Genomic DNA, 20,349 nt, shown 5'->3' on the forward strand with positions numbered 1-20,349 from the left:
ATTTATCCACATTCGTAAAAATACAAAGGACAAGAACAAAAAAAGATAGATATCAATTTTTATAAACAATTAATGAAAAACAAATTACACTATCTACAAACTATGTATCATTTCACAATGGAAGCATATCCAAAATTTAACTATTTGATTAAAATTAAAAGAGTAAAAAACTTTGGAGCATATCAATTAGTACCATATCCATAATTAAACAATTTAATTACAATAAAAAGAGTAAAAATAATTGTGGAGCATCTATCAATTATATCCATAATTAAAACTATTGAATTAAAATGAAAAGAGTAAAAAAAAGGAAAGAAGCGAAGGAGAAGCAAAAGAAAACTCAACTTTGTACAATTTTGGGAGCCTATCAATTATATCCATAATTAAACTATCTAATTAAAAATTAATTAACTGAGTAAAAAAATTCGGAGCATGTGAATTAGTACCAATTAGTACCATATCCGTAACTAAAGTACAGTATGTAATAATTAAAATTTGGAGAGTAAAAAAGGAAAGAAAGCGAAGAAGAAGAAGAAGAAGAAGAAGAGAAATGACGGAGAAAAACAGCATAATAACGGTTTCTGGTTCTTTACTTTCCACCACCATCCACGCACACACGCGTTCTTCTATATAAATCAATCAATCACACTCCCTTTCTTCTTCTTCTTCTTCTTCTTCTTCTTCACTCTTTCAATTTCTACTTTCTAAGTAATATTCACATTTCTTTTTTCTTTTACTTTAATCAATCAATCTTCTATGCATTAACTCTACTTCTTTTCACCATGTTTCCAAACTCTAGCTACAACTTATTATTCTTATTATTATTGTTGTTGTTTAATTGTAAAATTAACAGGATTAGCAATTATTATTAGTATTATTCATGATTTATGGTTTAATTATTTTACCTCAACGACGTTAAATCATGTTGTATTTGATTCACTATTTACTGTCGAGATTGGTAGAATTACAGTGACAGTTAATGTCATTTTAGCACAAGCTAAACTTATTTGGAGTTTTAACAAATTTACGCATGATTTTGTGAACTCACTTTTCATCCTAATATTATACAATTAGTAATATGTATTGGCTTTTTGCGTATATGGAAATCTTGTATTCAAACTTGTTTTATACAAATTTGCTAGATTGTTTAATGTTTTGTGTGATTTTACTTATTAAATGAGATTTATAATGAAAAACTGGATTATTTTTTCAATTTTTCTTCTATGCCTTTGTGTTCACGGTATTTAGAGTCTGGTTGGATTGACCTATTTGAGTTTATCTATTGATATAAGTTTTGTGAGACTATTTTAGGAACTTATGAAAACAACTTATTTTATGACCTTGTTCTTACGTTGTTTTTAACCTATTTTCATACGTTCTCCAAGATCGCTTATGAAAACAACGTATAGCTTATACGAAAACAATTAACCTTATTTTATCTTTCGGTGTAGAAATAGCTTATACATAAGTGTGTAAATAGCTTATACATAAGCGTGTACCTTATTTTTATCCAAACAGAGCCTTAATTTATGATTGTTGTATGCAATTATCAGATATGTTTGTTGATAATTGAATATTATGATGCCATGCTCACTAGAACTAGATCTGTAAGGGCAACGAAATCAGGAGCATTAGAGTGTGCTTGTTTATTTAGAGCTTTGGAATCTGGATGTTTTTTAATGCTTGTTTACCGATTTGAAATCTCAATTTAATCTTATGGCCTTTTCGTTTGTTCTTCAGGAGGAAGTAGGATTACAGTTTCTCGTTGCTGGAAATTAAGGTTTGCTTTTGACTTTTCTATTGTAATTTCCTAGAGCAAGAAATACTGATTGATATGATTTGTTAATGCTAATCCTAATAAATAAATCTGATTCTTTGATTCTGACAGTATTTATCTATATATCTACTATTTATTGGATTTTTATTTTATTTATAAGCATGCCTTGAATAGCAATTTTCTATATATTTACTATGTATATTGACTATTTTGCATGTCTGCACTGCAGGTATCATGGGCTCAGCTTGTTGTGTCCCGGCAAAGAATCATAATGTTACTAAAAGTACTGGAGGTGAGAGTTTGGATAGAGATGTAACACGATCACCGTCATGGAGCTTTCGACGGGATAGTCGTGGGCGTTCGATGAAGTTCTCTGTCGACGAGGCATTGGCTGAGAATATAATGACACCTTCTTCCGGTAAATGCTAAACTCTAAATTTCTATTATTTTGTCTTCCACCACAAGGATAGTTGATTATATTACTATAGTTGATTATATCACAGCCAGAGCTCCCAGCTTTGGAGGAAACTCCTAGCTCAAGGCACATGCTCAAAAATAGAAAGATTAAACGGTCCTTACGTGAACGCCGTTGCTCGGCCTTCCTTATACAACCATTCTCTCTCCCATAACTAACTCTTCAATCAGAACACATTTTCTCTCCTTAACTGCATATCCCTATATTTGCTTCTTTAGTCCTATGGGAATAGACTTGTAGGATCTTGTCTTATGTTTGTATTTCAGTAACCCATAACATAATGTTTGGCGGGTCTGAGTTAGAGGTTAGGGGGATACAACAATTAAAACAGTTGGAATTCAATCTCCTGTTTGCGAAAACCTTTTGTGGACAGCAATTATCCCTTGAGAAATACTACTCGGTTACCCTCAGCAGACCTTGTCATTAAATCATCAAAGCCCTTAAAGTATGCTTATCCAAAGATTAAAGCTAACCAATATTTATACCAAGCTAACCATTAAATCATTAAGTAAATAACAAGAATGTATGTTTATGTCATAATTGGTTAGGTTTATAGATATCTTATGAAAAATGAAAAACTTTGCTGTTCTACACTTATGTGCATCTGATCTTGATCATACGTTTCTTTATATCATGTGTTTCTTTGTTTGTGTCCTTTTCTTTTGCTATTTCCCATCTAGTATAAGATTTTTGAACTTGGTTCATTTTATTGAATGGTCCTAGACATTGTTTAACTGTTCAAAATGCTGTTTTTATGCACTTTTGTTTGTTCCTTGGTTGCTGTTTTCATGTTTGCCATTGATTTTTCTTTTTTTTTCTTCCTCTATGTGCTCTTTGCAGATCTGTCAATGTCAAGCTATTTTTCAACAGTGGTTAGTTTTGATCAACTGATTTGGGACTATAAAAGTTATATTGCATAGTGTTATTTTTAGGCTTTGTACTATAGTACTTAAACTCACAGTTGTTTTTGTTTTTGTTTTTGTTTAGGTGAAGGATCCAGGAGAGTCTTCAATACCAAATCATTCATTTTCATTACCTTCAATTTTCCCAACACCTACAGCAGGTCCATCATCTAGTCGTGATCATCGTCATCATCACTCCAACTCTACCCCAACAAGATGGGCGCATCGTTCTTTGGGACAGCTTTCCGATAATCAGATGATCACGTATCTAAAATCACCAGACAGCTCAACTTTTGAAGGAAGGGCATCATTTGTACTCTCCACTTACAGCAATGAAGTTGAAGCTGGATCCCAATGTGGATCGTCCGATCGCTGGTCAGTGCACACCTTTTCTGAGCTGGTGTCCTCCTCACAAAGAGGAAGGTGGTCTTTTGACAGTGAGTGTTTTGGCTCGGGTCGTCGCAAGATAAGTGCATCCAGTAGCAGGTTGTCAAATTCATCTTCCATGGATCTACAATCTTGTGGGATTTGCATGAGGCCTTTGTGTGACAAATCAGCAGGGATCAACCAAAAGTTTATTGCCAACATTGATCTCTCATCTGTTGCTATACTAGCATGCAAGCATGTATTTCATGCAGAGTGCTTAGAGCCTATGACTGATGATGCAGATAAGTATGATCCACCGTGTCCAATTTGTATGGTTGACGATAAGCATTCTTCGAAGGGTTCCAAAAAAGGTTTTTGGGCTGAAGCAGAGACAAAGGCCAAGAACCTGAAGATATCCAGAAAGCGTGTTGTTGATAGCTATCTTGATGGTGGTTCTGATGTTTTTGATCGCCAAGAAGATATTGAATTGCGAGGAAAGGTTTCAAAGAGTGAGGCTAGCTCCAGTACGAGGAGCTCTGTTGGAAAGCCCTTTTCACTTGTGTCAAAGTGGAAGCGATCTCTGTCGGAGGATGATTCTCCCAGGAACAAAGGCATTTGGCCAAGATATAGAAAAAGTTGAGTTCCATATCTGCTGTAAGAATTAGCCTCTTTCTAATCAAAGAAGTAATATAACCCCGTCAATTTAGAGTATTTACTATTTTCTTTTTCTTTTGGGGGTTTCTGAATTTACTAGATGTGGTCTAACTTTAGTGACAATTTGAAATCGTTTTAAATTTATGGGAAAATTACCCACTTCCCCTTGGAGCAATTGAAATGTCTCTTGCAATGATGCCTAAAACTTAATATGTTGATCTCTCTGTTTTTTTTTGTTGGTTAAATAGAGGGAAAATATGTTGATCTCTTACGTTTTAATAAAATGACAGAATTGTGCAAGTTTCGTCACGAGTGAAAAGGGTCTAGGGAGTAGAAAGAATCTGATGATTGTCATTTGTCACAGGAACAGTGAATGTTGTGATTGATAAATGTTGGCTCACCTCTGATGCTTTTGAATTTAGTGCGAAAGCATCAGAGGCGACTTTTTTATTGCCAAGTAAAACATGGTTACCAAATGCCAGTAGTTATGCAGTAGGTTTTTTCATTCAGAAATATTTCTCAGACACAATCCGACATCAAAACGTGTGTATATACATTTTCTGATTTTTATATTATCTTTCTTCTCTCCTTGCTTCTAACACCACACATGAGTATTTTATACGGTGTATCCAACTTTTATGTGTCTAAATACACACCTAATTGGGAAACTAGAGTGCATACCAACTGGAGTAGATCTGGACTCTCTTTTGTATGGGTGGAAAGGGGAATAAGTGTTTGTTTACTTGGAAAGGAAACATGCCAATTTATCGCATGATTTGTGCATTTGAACCATCAATTTATTTGAATAATTATCTTAGCAACACACTTTTTAATATGTATTGATATCACTTCTCTTTTCTTGAACGATATTTCTACTTAACACGGGGTCTATATCTTGTAGTTAACACCAGCGTGGTTACAATGTTTGTGTAGAGTCAACGAACTATTACAGTTTCCAATTAGGTAGAACAATTTATGCTACCGTTCTTTAAGTTTGAATTATTCAACAATATAAACTATAACGACATTTGCCCATTGTGACTCAAACAAACGTAATGTGATATAAATCATGATAATGGACATGCAAATGAATTAGTTGGTAGGATGATTCTGCAGTCTTAACCAAAGAGTTGTGTTATTTGAACATTAAAATACAAACACAGTGATACCATATATGCTTATCTTTATCTTACTTTTTACTATTTTCTAAGATTTACACACATTTTAAAAATACACATAAAAATCAAAGAATGTTGTTCTACTTGACATCAAAATTTTGAAGTCACAATATCAAAATATAATCAGTTACAAATAAAAGGGTTTTCTATCTGGTCAATTATACTCTGCAAACCAGATCTGTAATCAGGGTAAAGTAGTTGCACCCCAAGTTCCTTCTTCATCAAGGCATTTGACACTCTCTTCTCACCCCTTTTATTTCTTGTTTTTACAATTGACCAGTCTTTCTGCTCCAGATGTTGCAAGTTCAAGTCTGGCCACTTTTTCTCCACCAATTTCCTTGCATATTCAAATACTTCTTCCCTTGGAGCTGAATCATCATCGACAATATTGTAAACTACCCTGAAAATCATGTTCAAGATTGCAATCAGCAACTAAAGTCATTTGTGATTTGTCCACTTTTTTGTTTATTAGAACTCTGATAGTAAGCAATTCATATTAAACAAATGATGGAGATGAAGGTAGGAAATATTAGAGTCTGTTCTGTATGTGAAAACATTTTATGTTTTCATTTGTTTTTCACTATGTTATCTGTTTTCAAATTTCACAGAAGGAAACAAAAAGTCGTTTCATGAATCATTATCATGTTCAAACTTCAAACAATACAATAATTTTATAATTAAATTTAAAAAGTAAAAGTAGAAAATACAGTGTCATTTTATCAAAACAAAAATGCCTTTATTAGCAGTAGCACACCACCCATTCCTGTCGATATAAATTCTGAAATGGTGATGATACCAGCTATTACAGTCTGTGTGTTCGTGATGAAGGAATTCTGCTGAATCTACAATTTAAGATCTGAATTTGTTGATAGCCTTGTCAGTTCAGCCTCTTTCACGTGTATCTACAATTGTTGTTGCTCTGTTTGGCAAAATATCCAACATATAGCAAACCTTTCATCTGTTTTATATTGTACACTTTTTAAATTTTTAGTTACAAAAAAAAGAATTTTCAATAGGGTAAAGTTTAAATGAAGTTCCTTAACTACTGTTGGTACTGTGCAAAAAAGACAGTTATTTTCATAAATACACTTGAAGGCACCTGTTGATTTAGTTTTTGACAGTTATATTTGCATTTAGTACAGAACTGCGTCTAAGTTTTATCCTTTCCAATACGCATGGTGAAGGCATTGAAAGATCTAGGTAACTTCAGCCATGCAGACAGTTCATTGTAACAGTAATAGACCTTCTAGTTTCAACTACTTCAGACTCAACCTACCTGTTTGCTTTACTGTCGGAAACTTTTTTCTAGCTTTGTTCAGAAAATTGTGACATATATGTTAATATATTCAAAAAGGAGGATTTAAGACAGGAAAAGGCGGGTGGACCTAAGGGTAAGTGGGCCAAGCCAATTATCTGGGCATTATTAGTATTAGTTGAGAGCTGGCCATGTAATAAGCTATTAATAGTTAGTTAGATTGTTATAAATAGAGAGGAAAGGAAGGTTGAGAAGGGGACAGTTAGTTGGTTGGTTATTAATTGTGGGAGGAAGAAGGTGCGTCAATAGTAGCCATAAGTGCCTGACAGATAAAAGTAAAACTAAAAGTAAAACTCTTCTTATAATGGAAATTCACCTGGAGGAAGAAGGTGCGTCAATAGTAGCCATAAGTGCCTGACAGATATCATCGACATGAACTCTGGACGTATATTTTCGGTGTTTTCTCCTCTTCTGACCTTCTGACAAGGGCTTCTGCTTGATTATTGTATCGACGGCGCTAAAACAAAAGAACTGTTTATGCTAGATGAATATAAAATACTAAAAATGACAGGTAAATGACAGAGAGACGAACCATGTAACCATAACCACAATGTTATAATTTAAATCCCTGATAATAGCTACTGTCTCATATCATATGCTATTTCACTTATTAGAATGACATATCCTTGGAATGACAAGCTTGAATTCATAATATACAAACATGACTTGGATGATAAGTTAAAACAAAAAAGCTAAGTACCTTCTACCAGGGCCATAGATACCTCCCAATCGAAATAGTAGTGGTGAGAGCCCGATATGGTGAGCCAAATTTGACCAGCCTAGTTCAGAATTTAACCTTAATTTAGCTGACTCATTTTCTGGATTTGTAGGATAACTGCCACATAACGAACATACACAATAAGAGCCAATAACGGAGTAGTTTCAGAACTTTTGGAAGAAAACAATTGTTTTATTTCGTTACACTATCTTACTCCTCATCTACCAATTCACCATCACAATCTCCATACACACCTGCAAGCAAGACAGAAAATGTCTTAATTTGTGAACATTTTTCCATATCTAAGCAGGCAAGCAGCAGCAGCACATGACTTGTAGTTGTGCAGACCTGATTCTTGAAACTCTAAAGCATACCATCTATCAAATCCTATCTCAGTATATTTATCTATATGCAAAATATGCTAGCTTTTTTATCTTTACAGTATGTCTGTTTTTAATTTTTATCATTAACACAAAATCTTTCTTGATAGCTATAAAAGTAATCTAACAAACCTTAAGCCAATCCAGGGAATTTAATAACTCAATGGTCAAACTGTTGTTTGTTTTTGGAACAAATAATTAAGCTTATGACTGATGTTGACGGATTAAGTTTATTTACCCCTAGAAACACAGTTTGGAGATAATTAACATAACTCTACTTTTGGAAAAGTTACTTGGTGCTGTATTATTTACGCAGTTTGAATCCATGAGAATCCAAATAAAAAAGGCCATAAAGCAGGATTAAACAGTTGAGGAAACCGTAAGTTTCTTGTGTGAGCAACTAACAGAAAAAATGTACATCACAATGTGTGGTTCCTCATCACTTTATCACAAAACTTTTAAGTAACTCCTTCTGACTTAAGGACGTAGCTTATAATGTCTGACTTTAGAATTGTTACGAGAGTGTAGAATTTTCAACCATCTACCAGCAGCAAGAATCATTTTATGAAAAACACACAAATAAAAAAAAGGTGTCTTCCAACTATCAAAGTTTACTTGCTTTGATCAGCTAGAGTATTGTATCAAAATTTACGCAATAATTCACTTTTTGGAAGGAGAATAACAAGGTGAAAGCACAAAACAGCCCGTTATTCCATTCATGTCCATGAACAAAAACAGTGACATTAAACTCATCACTGATTTTATGGAAGACTTACTGGTTGAAGACAAGTAACTGAGCCACTTAAGATCCCCATTGACTAAAGAGCTTCTTATAAGTTCTTCATGCTGAAGCATCTACGCATCATTCAAATACGTAAGTAAAAAGGGAAAGTTGAAAGAAATTATCCAAGAATACAAAATATATTCAGCAATGGTAACACATAAGAGTTGTTCTAATAAGATCATACCGGGTCACCAATGCCCACAACAGGGGGGACCGAAACAAGAAAGTGAGTATAATTTCTCAGTTGTTGTAGGATACTCGGACTGCAAAATAATTGTCTGTTTTATGGCTAATCAAGGAGAAAAAAAGATAATGAAAAACAACAAAAGCATATTAGAATGGTGTTTACCAAAATTACAACTTATTATGGTTATATTTGTATGCATTCCTTTGAATATCATAAAATTACAATTTATTATGAGTCAAATTAGGCCTTATCTTTAATCTTTGTGGAACTTGGTTTTTCCAATAATGACAACATAATGTAGCACCGACACTTCATATTTAAGACACAAGTCAGGGTTTGATACTGACACGTGTAGTTACATTCAATCATTCTATTTCCTCAAATTATTATCAGTGTTACTGTTAATATGTAGATGTTCTGTCCGCTATCAACGAATAAAAAAACAAGGTCCATTATAATCCTCAACTTGGGCCTCTAGGCACTATTTGAATTAGCTTATTTGAGCTAATCTACTAACATAAGTACTTGAGAAACTGTTTGGGAGAACTTATGACATGTCTATAAGTTGTTCTTGACTTATAGCTTATATGAAAGCAGTTTTAACTTTTGTTATATTCTAAATAACTAACTTATAAATAAGCACATAACGTAAGAGCTATAAGCACTTAATTTGACTCACTCAGGGTGGTTTGCATCAAAGAGGTGAACATGAAACCCCATATCTTCAAGCTTCTTCTTCTTTACATGTGTTGTGCAAGTCCCAGATACAGTCCTATCAAAAACCACCAACCCAATAAGAAAAAAATGAACTTTTTAAGAAGAATGAAACAAAGAAAGAGAATTAGTAGAATGATGTTATCTAACCATCTTTGGTTTTGAAGTTTGCGTGCAAGGGTTTGGCCGACAAATCCCAATCCTAGAATAAACATGCTGTTTTCAGATTTTGTTGATAATAACGTTGGTGTTGTTGTTGACAGTGAGATACGAACATTTCTGTGAACATGTCTATGTCCATGGCGGAGACAAATCGGTGAACCAATTTCCATGTCTTACACTGTTAGTGTAATTTTTTTACACTTTAATCAATTATAGTTTTTTTTTTATTTACAGACTTAATAAATCAATTGTAGTGGTATATCATTAAAACTAACTAACATTAATTATAATTACAAATATGATGGGGCTGGCTGTGATTGGAAGACAATATAAAAACATTGATGATGCAAAAAAAAAAAAATGAGAACACCTTAGAGCAACAACGAGAAGGTAAATCGAAAAGATGTGTATGCAGTTTATAACCAGATTAAAAGAAACGAGAACAGACGTGTTCGTTCGTTTCTATTTTTCAATTCATTTTTAAATTAAATTTCAGTCATGTAGTAAAAGTCTATAGTTATTCTCTTTCAAAAAAAAAAAATTGTCTTATTCATTTATCTGTCATATGGTCACCTACCTATATGTAATAAACGTGGTAGTTGTGTCATAATTTGATAAGAAGGACAATCAATTACTTGCAACCTATTTCTGGTTTCTGTTGTTCCATGCCATACAAATTGGTTAGTTATTATTTCCTTTAATATGGTCCTATGTCATAATAACATATATTTCATTTCATAGTTATATTTATTACGTAACTTTTTCAATCTTAGTGCATAGTTATTATTACTACTTGTTAGAATTCATAAAATTATCACTGTTTTATATGTTATCATAAACATTGAGAAAATCTCCCCTCTTAGATGCAACTATAGCATAGCATATTCTTAAGAAACAGCACATCCACCATAATTGTATAATAAAGTATTCTCTCTATTTATCTATTCCATTAAAATTTCTATTTATCTATCATTATACTTTCATGTACTCATTTTTTTTTTTTTGTTATATGATGATGATATATGAATTTGTTGAAACTTAATTGGCATATTTTGCAGTTGAAGAGAATATAGAGAATAGAGAAATGGAAGAATATATTCAAAAGACAATTGTGGTTGGAGTTTTTTCATGGACAACAACTTTTCTTGTAATGAGGAAAATCTTTCCAAAACGTTCATTTGATTTCTCCAACAGGATTGTCTCTACAATTCATGCAATTTTAGCAGTAACATTGGCTACTCTGTCTGTTCAAGATTGGAAATGTCCAATTTGTCCTGTGGCCTCAGATTCTTCTTACAAACAGGTACTTCAAATTTTATTTATTGACAATAAGTACTTATTAATTGATTACTTCATTCAATTTATATATATTGTAGGATATATCATTTCTACTTAATTGGTGTGAATTGTTTATATGTTTAAAATTTGATCAGATGGAAGTTCTGGCAGTGAGCTTATCATATCTAATTTATGATCTAGTGTGTTGTTTATTTGATGAAAAATTCAATTGGGACAACACTATCCACCATTTGGTAAGCATTGTTGGACTCATAGCTGGCCTATGCTATCAAAAGGTAATTAATTAATCACTCCAATAATTCAATAATTATTTCTCATTCTCATATTAATCATTAATTGCTTATTTAGATTCTAATTTATTGGATAGATATTAATCAGAATGATTTGTTTAACTTTACAAAATGTGTCCAAAATAAAAAGTGTAAATTGTCTGATCAGACAGTCCAAATATGCTACTGTCATTGTGTGATTGTTGACAATTGATTTCTTGTTACAATAGTTTAGAGTTTGTTAAAGGTAGTTGAAAGTGTTGTTTGTGCCAAGTGTGAATTGGATGGAAATGTGAGTGTTGAAAATATACAAGCGAGAGGATCCATAAATTTAATGCATTAAGGTTTTTGGCTAAAGATTTCGTATCCAACTCATTTATGTGGTTGTTTTTGGTTCAATGTGGGTGATCTTTGGGGTTCCCTTCACCATCCAAATGTGGTGTCAAAGTCGGCGTGCTCCATTGAGTGTGGCCAACGGCAATGCAAGTGTAGGTGGATGAAATTCTACTCAAGGGGGAGTGCATACCCGGATGAATGGATGAACTAACATTTGAGGGAGAGACTATTGAGTCTAATGTGATTGTATGAAAAATTGAGTGTTCGGTGATATATAAGTGAGAGCGCTCAAAAATCTACTCCCTCCGTCCCTATATGTAAGCACATTTTCCCTCTAATAAAAGGGTGCTTACATATAGGAACGGAGGGAGTGTATTTTAAGGTTTTGGATAAAAATGCGGCATCAATTCACTTATATAGTTACTCTTGATCCAGTGTAGATGATCCCCCAGGGCTCACTAAGCTGTTAGTATCACCCAATAAAAAGTTGGATAGAATTAGTTGCAAATATTCTAGCTTTGTTAGAATCATACAAAGTGTATCTAGTGTTTATGGTAATGAACTTTTCTCATTCTATCAAATTCCAAACAATCAATATTTCTATTATGTCAATACAGATAGATTAAATATTTGCTCATCAAGTTTGCTAATAAAATTTTGTATCATCTCTTTCTCAATTTTTCAATGCTGCCAATTTGGTTTTTTACTCTAAACTTTTGTGTTAATTAATATGGGGATTTGGTGATAAGGTTGTAACATTCTGTTATGAATATGAATGAGCAGTGTGGCTCAGAGATGGTGGGGGCAGTGTGGGTAACAGAGATGTCAAGCCCATTCTTGCATTTGAGGGAGCTTCTAAAGGAGCTTGGTTATAAGGACACTCCTCTTAATTTGACTGCAGATGTAAGTAAACCACTATTAAGGACATACCAAATATTTATTTTGTGCCAAAGAACATTGCATGTGTAATCTGTTTAAGAAAGTGATAGACTTTACACTTTAGGTATATATCTTATTCCAGGCTATTTTTGTTGAGCAAGTAATTTTTTTTGGAGTTAACTAAATTCTCTATTTTTAAATCAACCAAATCTAGTTCTATTTTCAATTTTAATAGACCTAAATATCTTGTCTCTCCATTTACTATCTAAAGTACTCGAGGGTTTATGATGAATTGGAATTATGAATATCATTTCAAGAGTTTAGAGATGTGATAATAAGTTAAAAGAGAAAATCAATAAAATTTAAAACATTTCTTAGCATGTAAGTAAGAATGGAGAGCTAGAAGAAGGAAAACTTTGGAGAATTTCTGCTCAAAATGAAATTTACTATTTTGATTGATGAGTTTTTATCAGAAAATAGTTTAAAACAATATGATGGATTAAGTGTGTGAATATTTTGAATAAAAAATAATATTTTAAAAATTTTAAGCAATGAAATAACTTAATTATAATATGAAGGATTAAAAATATAAGTCACTAATTTATCTGCACAATACTTTATACATGTTTGAATTAGCTTAAAATAAGCTAACAGATGAGTTTGTATGGTGTGCAGATTTTATTTGCTTCAATATTTACATTTGCTAGGATGATGATTGGACCTTGTATCACCTACGTAACATTAACTTCCAATAACCCATTTCTCATCAAGGTATAACAATAATAATAATAATGTGTTACCCTTAATACTATAATACTCATTGGTTTATGATCACATTTTGTCCAATTCCTTTGACTATTACAGGCTATGGGATTGGGTTTGCAGCTGGTAAGTACATTCTGGTTCTACAAAATTGTAAGAATGATGAAATACAAATTAACCAAGAAATCATCAACATCCAAAAATGGCATCAAGCACACCACCAACATCAAAAGCAAGACATCTAGCTAGCTGACAATTCTACATCAATCAGTGTTTGAGAATTTTATGAATCCAATGAACGATATAAAGTACTTCAAAGTGGCCCCTTCAATCATTAATTTGCTTGTGTGAATTGAGACATAAATTTCGTACATATCTTCATTGGACAAATCTTGTTTTAATATTATTAAATTTAGAGGTTGCACACAAAAAACATGATGTGATAACATCATATGTGAGTATGGTTCTTAAAGTAGAGCAACAGGGTTTATTCATCAAGGTTCACTAAGTGGAATAGAGTCAATTAGATGATTCAGAAAATGTCATACTTCCTAACCACACAAGTAAAGTAGTGTTACACCATTCACAAGTTTTATTTTCACCATTGCATCAATAAATTCCATTGTTTTACCTTTTATTTAATTTAATGGTGAGATTTATTGATTCAATGGTAAAAACAAATGTGTGCATGATTCAACATTTATCAGCTTTGCCCTATCATATATATTAAATTTAATTCTGGATTCTTTATCTATAAATCTTTTTTTTCAATTTCCTTTCGATTGAATTGAAGATTTTGTTAGAGCTCAATAGTGTAACATTTCATCACATTTACTAATTTAAACTCAAAAATATTAAGAATACTAAACTCAATAATACACCAAAATTTCTTGCATTGGGACATATAACTGAACCAAGCAGTAAAACACCACAAAATTAGCTATTGATTTCACTAATGATGCATGCTTAGCATCCATTTGCCTGAGAAAACAGTATATGAACTCTTGCCACTTCATAAATATATATATATTGCATTTTTCAGTATGCACTGGCTCAGAAAAACCTCACTCAACTTCTCTGATAATTCTTCTTTTCCGCAACGGCTTTGTTGTAACACTCCCTGGGGCACTGTGAGCTTTCCTCCTCTCTTCCTTCTTTTTCTTAGCATCAGCTATAACACGTAACAAAGAAGAAGCCTTGTATATCGGTCTTGGTAAGTGTCTATGCCTTGCAATACGGTTAACTTCAGGCAGGTGCCTGTAGCGTTTCTTTATGGCCTCGTGATAGTCATGCTTCTTCTTTTCCCTCGGAAGAACCTGTGGCATCATCATAAACAGGTGAATCTCGGAATGAACTGAAGGGCCTCTCAGAAGAGAAATTATTAAAGGATAAACCATAGCCAACCAACAAATTGAATAACAAAATCACAGTTATAATAGAATTTCAATCTTAGTACAACATGAACCACAATTAATAGATGACAGTTTTTTTTTTTTTTTTTTTTTTGTGTGTGTAAAAAAAGAGGATGAATGAAATCAACTTACTACTCCAAGTTGTTCTGATGCTTTGGCCTTCCAAAGTCTGAGGTTAGTATCATCACTTCCTGAAATAACATAACTTCCATCGCCACTGAACTTGACACAGAATACCCTGTGAACAAAAGAAGAAGATTAGCTGCCATAGAGCAAGATAAGAATATTTCCATAAACTCGACACAAACAGCAAAAGAAATCTTTTAAACAGCTGAGGTATGTATCGTTCGAAAAGTTAAGCGGACAATTAAACACAACAGAATGTTCAGTGCACAATATGTATATTGAGTGAACCTTTGCATTCTTTTAGTATGATAAATCTCTCTGCTGTGACCACCATTATAAGGGAAGATTCTCACCTACAAATGAGAAATTGTTAATACATAAAACTCTAACTCAGTAAGAAGATAAAATGACAAGGTTATAATGAAGTCTAAGGGAACTAACTGTTCTATCATAAGATCCGGTAACAAATTCTCGACCAGTTGGTGAGTAGTCAATATCCATCCTGTAGAGTGAAACATGAAAATGTTAGTATGACGAATTGCAGAATTACCAAATACTGTGAAAATTTACAGAAAATTCATTATTACACTGCAGAAACGTGATCTTTATGAACACATTTGGCTTCACCCAATTTCCTGGAATCATAACTATAGCAGTAACCATCTTCATTTGCCTGCATGCCAATAAAATTTGTCCACAAGAATTTAAATATCACTAAAATTTTGATTTTGTAATACAACTACAAAAATCGTAAACAATAAAAGCATCAGAACCACTGGACAAATTGATCAGATAAACTTACCACTGTAAAATTTATGGGTTCCATTGGATTCCAAGCTATAGAATTGGTTTTGGTCTGTTACATTAGATAAAAGTTTGTATAGTCATGACTCATGAATATAATATATTTGGAATTAAGACCAAAATATATGAAGAAAAAAAAATCTTTAACACAATATCAATTATGTAGTTACGAAATGTGCCAAGGATATGTATAATCAAAAGAAAAATAATAAGGACCTCAACTATCAGTTTAATAATAATTACAAGACATACCAAAATCAAAATATATGCCATGATTTAAACTAATGATAATTGATAAGAGATCATTACCATCATTATCATTTTCCTTACTGGGGTATCCATCCGTAAATCATACAGATTTATGCTCCTGTCACTGAAAATACAAAAAATAAACAGTTCAAGACACGAGAATGAAAAGCACACTCAGATGATATTGCTCCTATGTAAGTAGTAGATCAAAACTTGATTTCTAAATGAGCATAAAATGCAAACCAAAATAAATATAAATCAGTTCTTTATTAAATAAATTCCTTCCTATAAGTAAGATGATTAACATTGTTGACCATATTTAACTAAATAAAACTAAATAAAAGCCAAGACTAACTAGATTAAGGTCAATATTGTCAATGGTGAATTGAGGGGTGTTGAGTTAACGGAATTGCCAGATGGCAAGTAAGGAGGAATGAAGAGGATGAGGGAATCATGAGAGAGAGTAGGGGAAATAACTGAAAGGGGAGAGTAATATCTGAGACGTGGGTAAGGATTTGGAAGGGCTGTGTATGAGAAACAGTTTTCATCTGAGAAGGGTAGTTATCACTATTAGTCTATCTAGATTAGATGTACCATTTCTACAAGGAGGTTATATCTCCATTCATTGTAATCAGCCACTGTTGTATTGTAATTGCAGAGAGTTCCCCTTAGTGTTAATTATATAATCCCGTATTTATTCTATTTTTAGCATTGAAATCAGCATTGCAGTGTACCTAGCTGAGCTTGCTAAGAGATTTGGTTCTCCTGGATTAAAGCGGACAGAAATCACCGTATCTGATCCCCATACGAAACTATTTACTGGCTGAGACCTGCAGAAAGGAAGTAACAACAGCATAAAGTATTAAGAGCCTACAAAAGTAGTCGGTGATAGTAAAATATGAAAACTAATTAGAAACTGATATCAAAACCTGTTGTGATTCCATATATCTACTTGAGCGCCACCTGTGGCAAAATGCTCGCCGTCCCACTGGTGATCAACAGCGCTAAAAAAAAAAAAAAAAAATGACTGTAAGCATAAAATTATAGTAAAACAAGAAGTTTTGATATCTTCCTGAAATAAATAACCACCCTATGACTTACCAAAATGCATTTTTCCAAACATAAACACTTGCCGGCTAGGGAAAAAAGTTCAAAAAAGTTGATTAGTATATCCAAAAGAAAATTTTACAAAAAAAAAATCCTCCAGCACAAAATTCCACCTCAATAGTTGTCTTAATTGAGCCATCTGAGTCCCCAAAAGAAGCAACAGGAACATTCCAAAGTCTGACACTGAACACAAAATTCCAGTTCACACATCAGAAAAGTTACATCAATGACTAAAGATGTGAGTTTAATATAATAATAGTAAAAGAAAAACGAAAAGAGGTTGGTACTTACGTGGAATCAGTTCCACATGAAACAAGAATGCGGCCATCTGTCGATGCTGTCAGGCCTCGCACAGCACCTTGGTGTCCAGGGAACTGACAGACAGTCCGTCTTTTTTCCATAAACAAAATGACAATATTAGATACATAATAACACAGTCCCACAAGTTGTAACCAACATGAAAATCCTTCCTCCCATCATTGCCTAAAGTCTAATTAAATAAGCTGATGCATGGCCATTCACCAATATTTTTCTTATCCATAACAAAAGTTTGATGTATTATTATTTAATTTTATCATATAAGAAACAAGATTTTTTTATGATCACTCTTCAGAAAGCAAATATATCCCAAAACATTTAAAATTGCTAAGATAATAAAGTACATCTTGTACTTGATTCTAGATTCTTGATAGAAACAGAACATTTAAAATTGAAAGAAAAAGGTATATTTTACCTAGCAGCTATATCCCAAAGACGAATATCTGCAAACACAATAAACACAAGTGTGAATATAGAAGTTTAAAACGGATTGAGTATCAAGTAAGGAAAAGGTGTAATGGCACTAGTATAGAGAGGGGTAGGGAGATGAAAAACCAATGAAAACAAGCACCAGAATGACACAGCCAAATGTGGGGGACAAAAAGGAGGAGTAATGGCACAAGATACAAAATTCACACGAGTTTATCCTCTAAATGTTTTATGGTTGTTTGACAACTATCTATGAGAATTATGCAAAGAGAACCATTATAGTTTAAACAACTGTCCACTTTCATAATAAGCATGAAAACATTAGCTTTGATTCTTGCCCCACTTATAAGGAGGTTGGAAAATATTGAGCCAATTACATGTGTAAAGCTACAAAGTTAAAGAAAGGGTTAATATATATATATTTACCTCACTGTAATATTAGCGGTTTCTGGTTTACCCCCGGTAAAAAAAATTGTTTAAATTCAAACCCTGTAATTTGAAGATTCTTGGACCTTCATGAATTTTGTTTGTACAAAATCGATGATATAATAGGGGGCAAAATCCGCTCAAATTACAGGGGGGCAAAGTACCTTCAATTTTGAAATTTGATGTCATGAAGGTCCAAAACCAAAGAATGTTCAAATTACAGGGTTGGAATCTAAACAATTTTGTTTACAGGAGGGGTAAACTAGAAACCGCTAATATTACAGGGGGGGTAAACATATATTAACCATTAAAGAAATGTTAACTAGAAGTCAGCAAGATCTACCAAAATTAGAGTTTGGCTGTTTGATAAGTCGAAGTAATGAAAACTACTCCTCTATCTAATAGTTAACTGATAATATTGTCAAGATGCAAACTCACTCAAGCAAAAGAATTTTTGTTTTCTCGATGTGTCCCAGTTAAAATATATATCATAATTACAAATATTAACAATGTCCTTTAATCTCAAAGAATCTTGTTCTTCCTGGATCTAACTATCTACTGAACTCCTGAAATTAAAATCCGGTATCCAACTTATATTTTGAAAATTGTTAAACTGATGCACATTTCAAGAAAAAGTATAAAAGTGTATGTTTAATTATCATAAAAGTATTTCTTCAGAGATGTAAAACTGTCTACAAGTTTATTGACTGGGAGTAAAATTGTGGTTGATGTATCGTCACTAGGAAAGCATTGTTTGTGACCAAAGATTACAAATAGCCTAGCAGAGGGGTCCAAGTCGACGTGTTGAAAAACCACCAATGGGTCTGGTTTGGTATGGTATGGTACCAAACCAAACTTTCAACAGCATCAACCCATCACTCTTCCAATCTTTCTCAACCCATTAGCATAACCATAACCATTCTAATTTCGTATTTATTTCCAGATGTCATTTTAAATCAATCCGAAAGAATAAAAAATCCATCAAATGGCAAAACAAGTTTTACCCTATCTTCTCTTCTAAACTTTTCCAATCCTATATCAAGTGTACAACAATACAATTAAGCCATTAGCTAAGCATGGAATTGAAGCAACATGATTAAAGGGTTGTATGAATTGACTTGCTTATGAGCACTTTTGAGACGGTTTTGGAGAGCTTATAAAAACAGCTTTTGACATGTTCATAAGCTGTTTTCACCTTATTTCCACAAGCTCTTCAGGATAGCTTATGAAAAGAACTTATACTTAAAATGAAAACAGTTTAACTTTATTATACATTTTGTCATAGAAATAGTTTATACATATGCACATGATTAAATCGTTCATCCAAACAGGACCTAAGTAAGGAAGATTGAAGTACCTCCATCCATTGAACCAGAGAATACCTCTTTCAACTGACTAGGGTTCTTAGCCATGCACGAAATTGCATCGACATGTCCATCCATTGCTCCTATAAAAGGTCTAGCAAAAATCTATATCCACAAAAAAAAATTAATATCAATAGCAAACATAGTACAAATCCTATCCTACAAAATCATATTCACAATAAAAAAACACGGGTGACAAATATGACCTTATCCAACTTCACTGCATTAAGAGCACGAACATATTCCACCGCCTTCTCTTGAGGACGAAGAATTGGATCGTAATTACGGAACACACGCTAAAAAAAACAAAAGGGCAATGTTAGAATAATAAAAAGATTATAAATTTACATGAATTAAGAAGAATGAAGAGGTTTAACAATAAAGGGTCGTGTTGTGTGTGAATTGAATGAATTACCTGAAGGTCTTGGCTTCGTTCTCGAGTGAATTCCTCGGTAGAGCGTGATATAACTTTGATCTTCATTGTCTTTGGAACAACACCAAAAAGAGAGAATATTTCAGTTTTGAACTTCTCCAAATTCAATAAAAAGCTTAGAAGTGGAGGTGTCAATGAAAACAGCTTATAGCTTATAAGCTATTTCAGTTTCGAACTTCTCCAAATTCAGTAAAATGCTTAGAAGTGGAAGTGTCAATGAAAACAGCTTATAGCTTATACGAAACAATTTAACATAAGCAATAAACGGCGAACAAAAGCAAGGCACTTTGATATATGCACACCTTTACCAACAGCGAACGGAGGAAGTAGCAATAAACGGCGGAGAACTGTGGTGGATTGGCGGTGGTGCTTGGAGGGGTCTTAGTTCGGAATTGGCACCGTAGCCGGAGATGATGTTGTGTTAGGTTGAAGGTGAACTGACCTAGGTTTTATAAATGGGCTTATGCTCTATGTTTAGGTCAGCCCAAATCAAAGACTCTAGAAAAAAAATCTTACTATAATTT

General features: G+C 33.1%; 4 protein-coding genes across 14 annotated transcripts; 2 read left to right on the forward strand and 2 right to left on the reverse strand.

Annotated features, from left to right (window-relative positions):
- Positions 1-467: 467 nt before the first annotated feature.
- LOC25482179 (uncharacterized) lies at positions 468-4,370 on the forward strand. 3 transcript variants are annotated; one of them, XM_024775407.2, is made up of 5 exons: positions 468-577; positions 1,741-1,780; positions 2,007-2,195; positions 3,093-3,124; positions 3,240-4,370. In XM_024775407.2, the coding sequence occupies exons 3-5, from the start codon at positions 2,012-2,014 to the stop codon at positions 4,158-4,160; spliced, it is 1,137 nt and encodes a 378-aa protein (XP_024631175.1). In that variant the 5' UTR covers positions 468-577; positions 1,741-1,780; positions 2,007-2,011; the 3' UTR covers positions 4,161-4,370. The 3 variants fall into 3 exon arrangements, with proteins under 3 accessions (XP_024631175.1, XP_013466150.1, XP_024631174.1); XM_013610696.3 differs by having other exon boundaries at positions 469-708; XM_024775406.2 differs by lacking the exon at positions 468-577 and having other exon boundaries at positions 744-1,780.
- A 922-nt stretch (positions 4,371-5,292) lies between these two features.
- LOC11419218 (protein YeeZ) lies at positions 5,293-9,849 on the reverse strand. Of its 7 annotated transcripts, none has more exons than XR_003008776.2 (9): positions 9,601-9,849; positions 9,416-9,508; positions 8,734-8,827; positions 8,542-8,620; positions 7,600-7,639; positions 7,368-7,502; positions 6,984-7,124; positions 6,149-6,271; positions 5,615-5,752 (listed from the first exon to the last, which is right to left on the reverse strand). XR_003008776.2 is itself a non-coding variant. In XM_039833172.1 (8 exons), the coding sequence occupies exons 1-8, from the start codon at positions 9,780-9,782 to the stop codon at positions 5,476-5,478; spliced, it is 1,032 nt and encodes a 343-aa protein (XP_039689106.1). In that variant the 5' UTR covers positions 9,783-9,844; the 3' UTR covers positions 5,293-5,475. The 7 variants fall into 7 exon arrangements, 5 of the variants coding, with proteins under 5 accessions (XP_039689106.1, XP_024631176.1, XP_039689108.1 ...); XR_005645732.1 differs by having other exon boundaries at positions 5,617-5,752; positions 6,107-6,271; XM_039833172.1 differs by lacking the exon at positions 6,149-6,271 and having other exon boundaries at positions 5,293-5,752; positions 8,542-8,611; positions 9,601-9,844.
- A 311-nt stretch (positions 9,850-10,160) lies between these two features.
- Positions 10,161-13,799, forward strand: LOC11412588 (TLC domain-containing protein 5). 3 transcript variants are annotated; one of them, XM_003589274.4, is made up of 6 exons: positions 10,161-10,292; positions 10,671-10,915; positions 11,046-11,186; positions 12,300-12,419; positions 13,071-13,166; positions 13,260-13,799. In XM_003589274.4, exons 2-6 carry the CDS (start codon positions 10,697-10,699, stop codon positions 13,404-13,406), a joined length of 723 nt encoding a protein of 240 aa, XP_003589322.2. In that variant the 5' UTR covers positions 10,161-10,292; positions 10,671-10,696; the 3' UTR covers positions 13,407-13,799. The 3 variants fall into 3 exon arrangements, with proteins under 3 accessions (XP_003589322.2, XP_024631178.1, XP_024631179.1); XM_024775410.2 differs by lacking the exon at positions 10,161-10,292 and adding an exon at positions 10,369-10,536; XM_024775411.2 differs by lacking the exon at positions 10,161-10,292 and adding an exon at positions 10,370-10,526.
- Positions 13,800-13,951: 152 nt separating this feature from the next.
- On the reverse strand, positions 13,952-20,321 carry LOC11414546 (DDB1- and CUL4-associated factor 13). The gene is made up of 17 exons (XM_024775405.2): positions 20,128-20,321; positions 19,808-19,876; positions 19,599-19,688; positions 19,386-19,497; positions 17,589-17,616; positions 17,147-17,245; positions 16,969-17,038; positions 16,850-16,884; positions 16,678-16,752; positions 16,483-16,578; positions 15,809-15,872; positions 15,498-15,551; positions 15,283-15,368; positions 15,137-15,197; positions 14,984-15,048; positions 14,702-14,807; positions 13,952-14,473 (listed from the first exon to the last, which is right to left on the reverse strand). Exons 2-17 carry the CDS (start codon positions 19,871-19,873, stop codon positions 14,222-14,224), a joined length of 1,359 nt encoding a protein of 452 aa, XP_024631173.1. The 5' UTR covers positions 19,874-19,876; positions 20,128-20,321; the 3' UTR covers positions 13,952-14,221.
- Between the last annotated feature and the right edge of the window lie 28 nt (positions 20,322-20,349).

The sequence above is a fragment of the Medicago truncatula genome, chromosome 1, assembly GCF_003473485.1.
Source record: "Medicago truncatula cultivar Jemalong A17 chromosome 1, MtrunA17r5.0-ANR, whole genome shotgun sequence".
Classification (NCBI taxonomy): Eukaryota; Viridiplantae; Streptophyta; class Magnoliopsida; order Fabales; family Fabaceae; genus Medicago; species Medicago truncatula.

What these genes read in the sequence shown, in the direction of transcription:
- LOC25482179 (XM_024775407.2), top strand. Translation starts at nt 2,012, where the DNA reads ATGGGCTCAGCTTGTTGTGTCCCGGCAAAGAATCATAATGTTACTAAA. An exon ending in TATAATGACACCTTCTTCCG is followed by an intron (nt 2,196 to 3,092) that starts GTAAATGCTAAA and finishes TGCTCTTTGCAG; the next exon opens with ATCTGTCAATGTCAAGCTAT. An exon ending in CAAGCTATTTTTCAACAGTG is followed by an intron (nt 3,125 to 3,239) that starts GTTAGTTTTGAT and finishes GTTTTTGTTTAG; the next exon opens with GTGAAGGATCCAGGAGAGTC.
- LOC11419218 (XM_024775408.2), bottom strand. Translation starts at nt 9,782, where the DNA reads ATGGAAATTGGTTCACCGATTTGTCTCCGCCATGGACATAGACATGTT. An exon ending in CAGTTACTTGTCTTCAACCA is followed by an intron (nt 7,640 to 8,541) that starts GTAAGTCTTCCA and finishes TCTTGCTTGCAG; the next exon opens with GTGTGTATGGAGATTGTGAT. An exon ending in ATCTATGGCCCTGGTAGAAG is followed by an intron (nt 7,125 to 7,367) that starts GTACTTAGCTTT and finishes CTTTTGTTTTAG; the next exon opens with CGCCGTCGATACAATAATCA.
- LOC11412588 (XM_003589274.4), top strand. Translation starts at nt 10,697, where the DNA reads ATGGAAGAATATATTCAAAAGACAATTGTGGTTGGAGTTTTTTCATGG. An exon ending in CTGGCCTATGCTATCAAAAG is followed by an intron (nt 11,187 to 12,299) that starts GTAATTAATTAA and finishes ATGAATGAGCAG; the next exon opens with TGTGGCTCAGAGATGGTGGG. An exon ending in ATAACCCATTTCTCATCAAG is followed by an intron (nt 13,167 to 13,259) that starts GTATAACAATAA and finishes TGACTATTACAG; the next exon opens with GCTATGGGATTGGGTTTGCA.
- LOC11414546 (XM_024775405.2), bottom strand. Translation starts at nt 19,873, where the DNA reads ATGAAGATCAAAGTTATATCACGCTCTACCGAGGAATTCACTCGAGAA. An exon ending in CTCTGGTTCAATGGATGGAG is followed by an intron (nt 17,617 to 19,385) that starts GTACTTCAATCT and finishes TTGTGTTTGCAG; the next exon opens with ATATTCGTCTTTGGGATATA. An exon ending in GTTTGGAAAAATGCATTTTG is followed by an intron (nt 16,753 to 16,849) that starts GTAAGTCATAGG and finishes TTTTTTTTTTAG; the next exon opens with CGCTGTTGATCACCAGTGGG.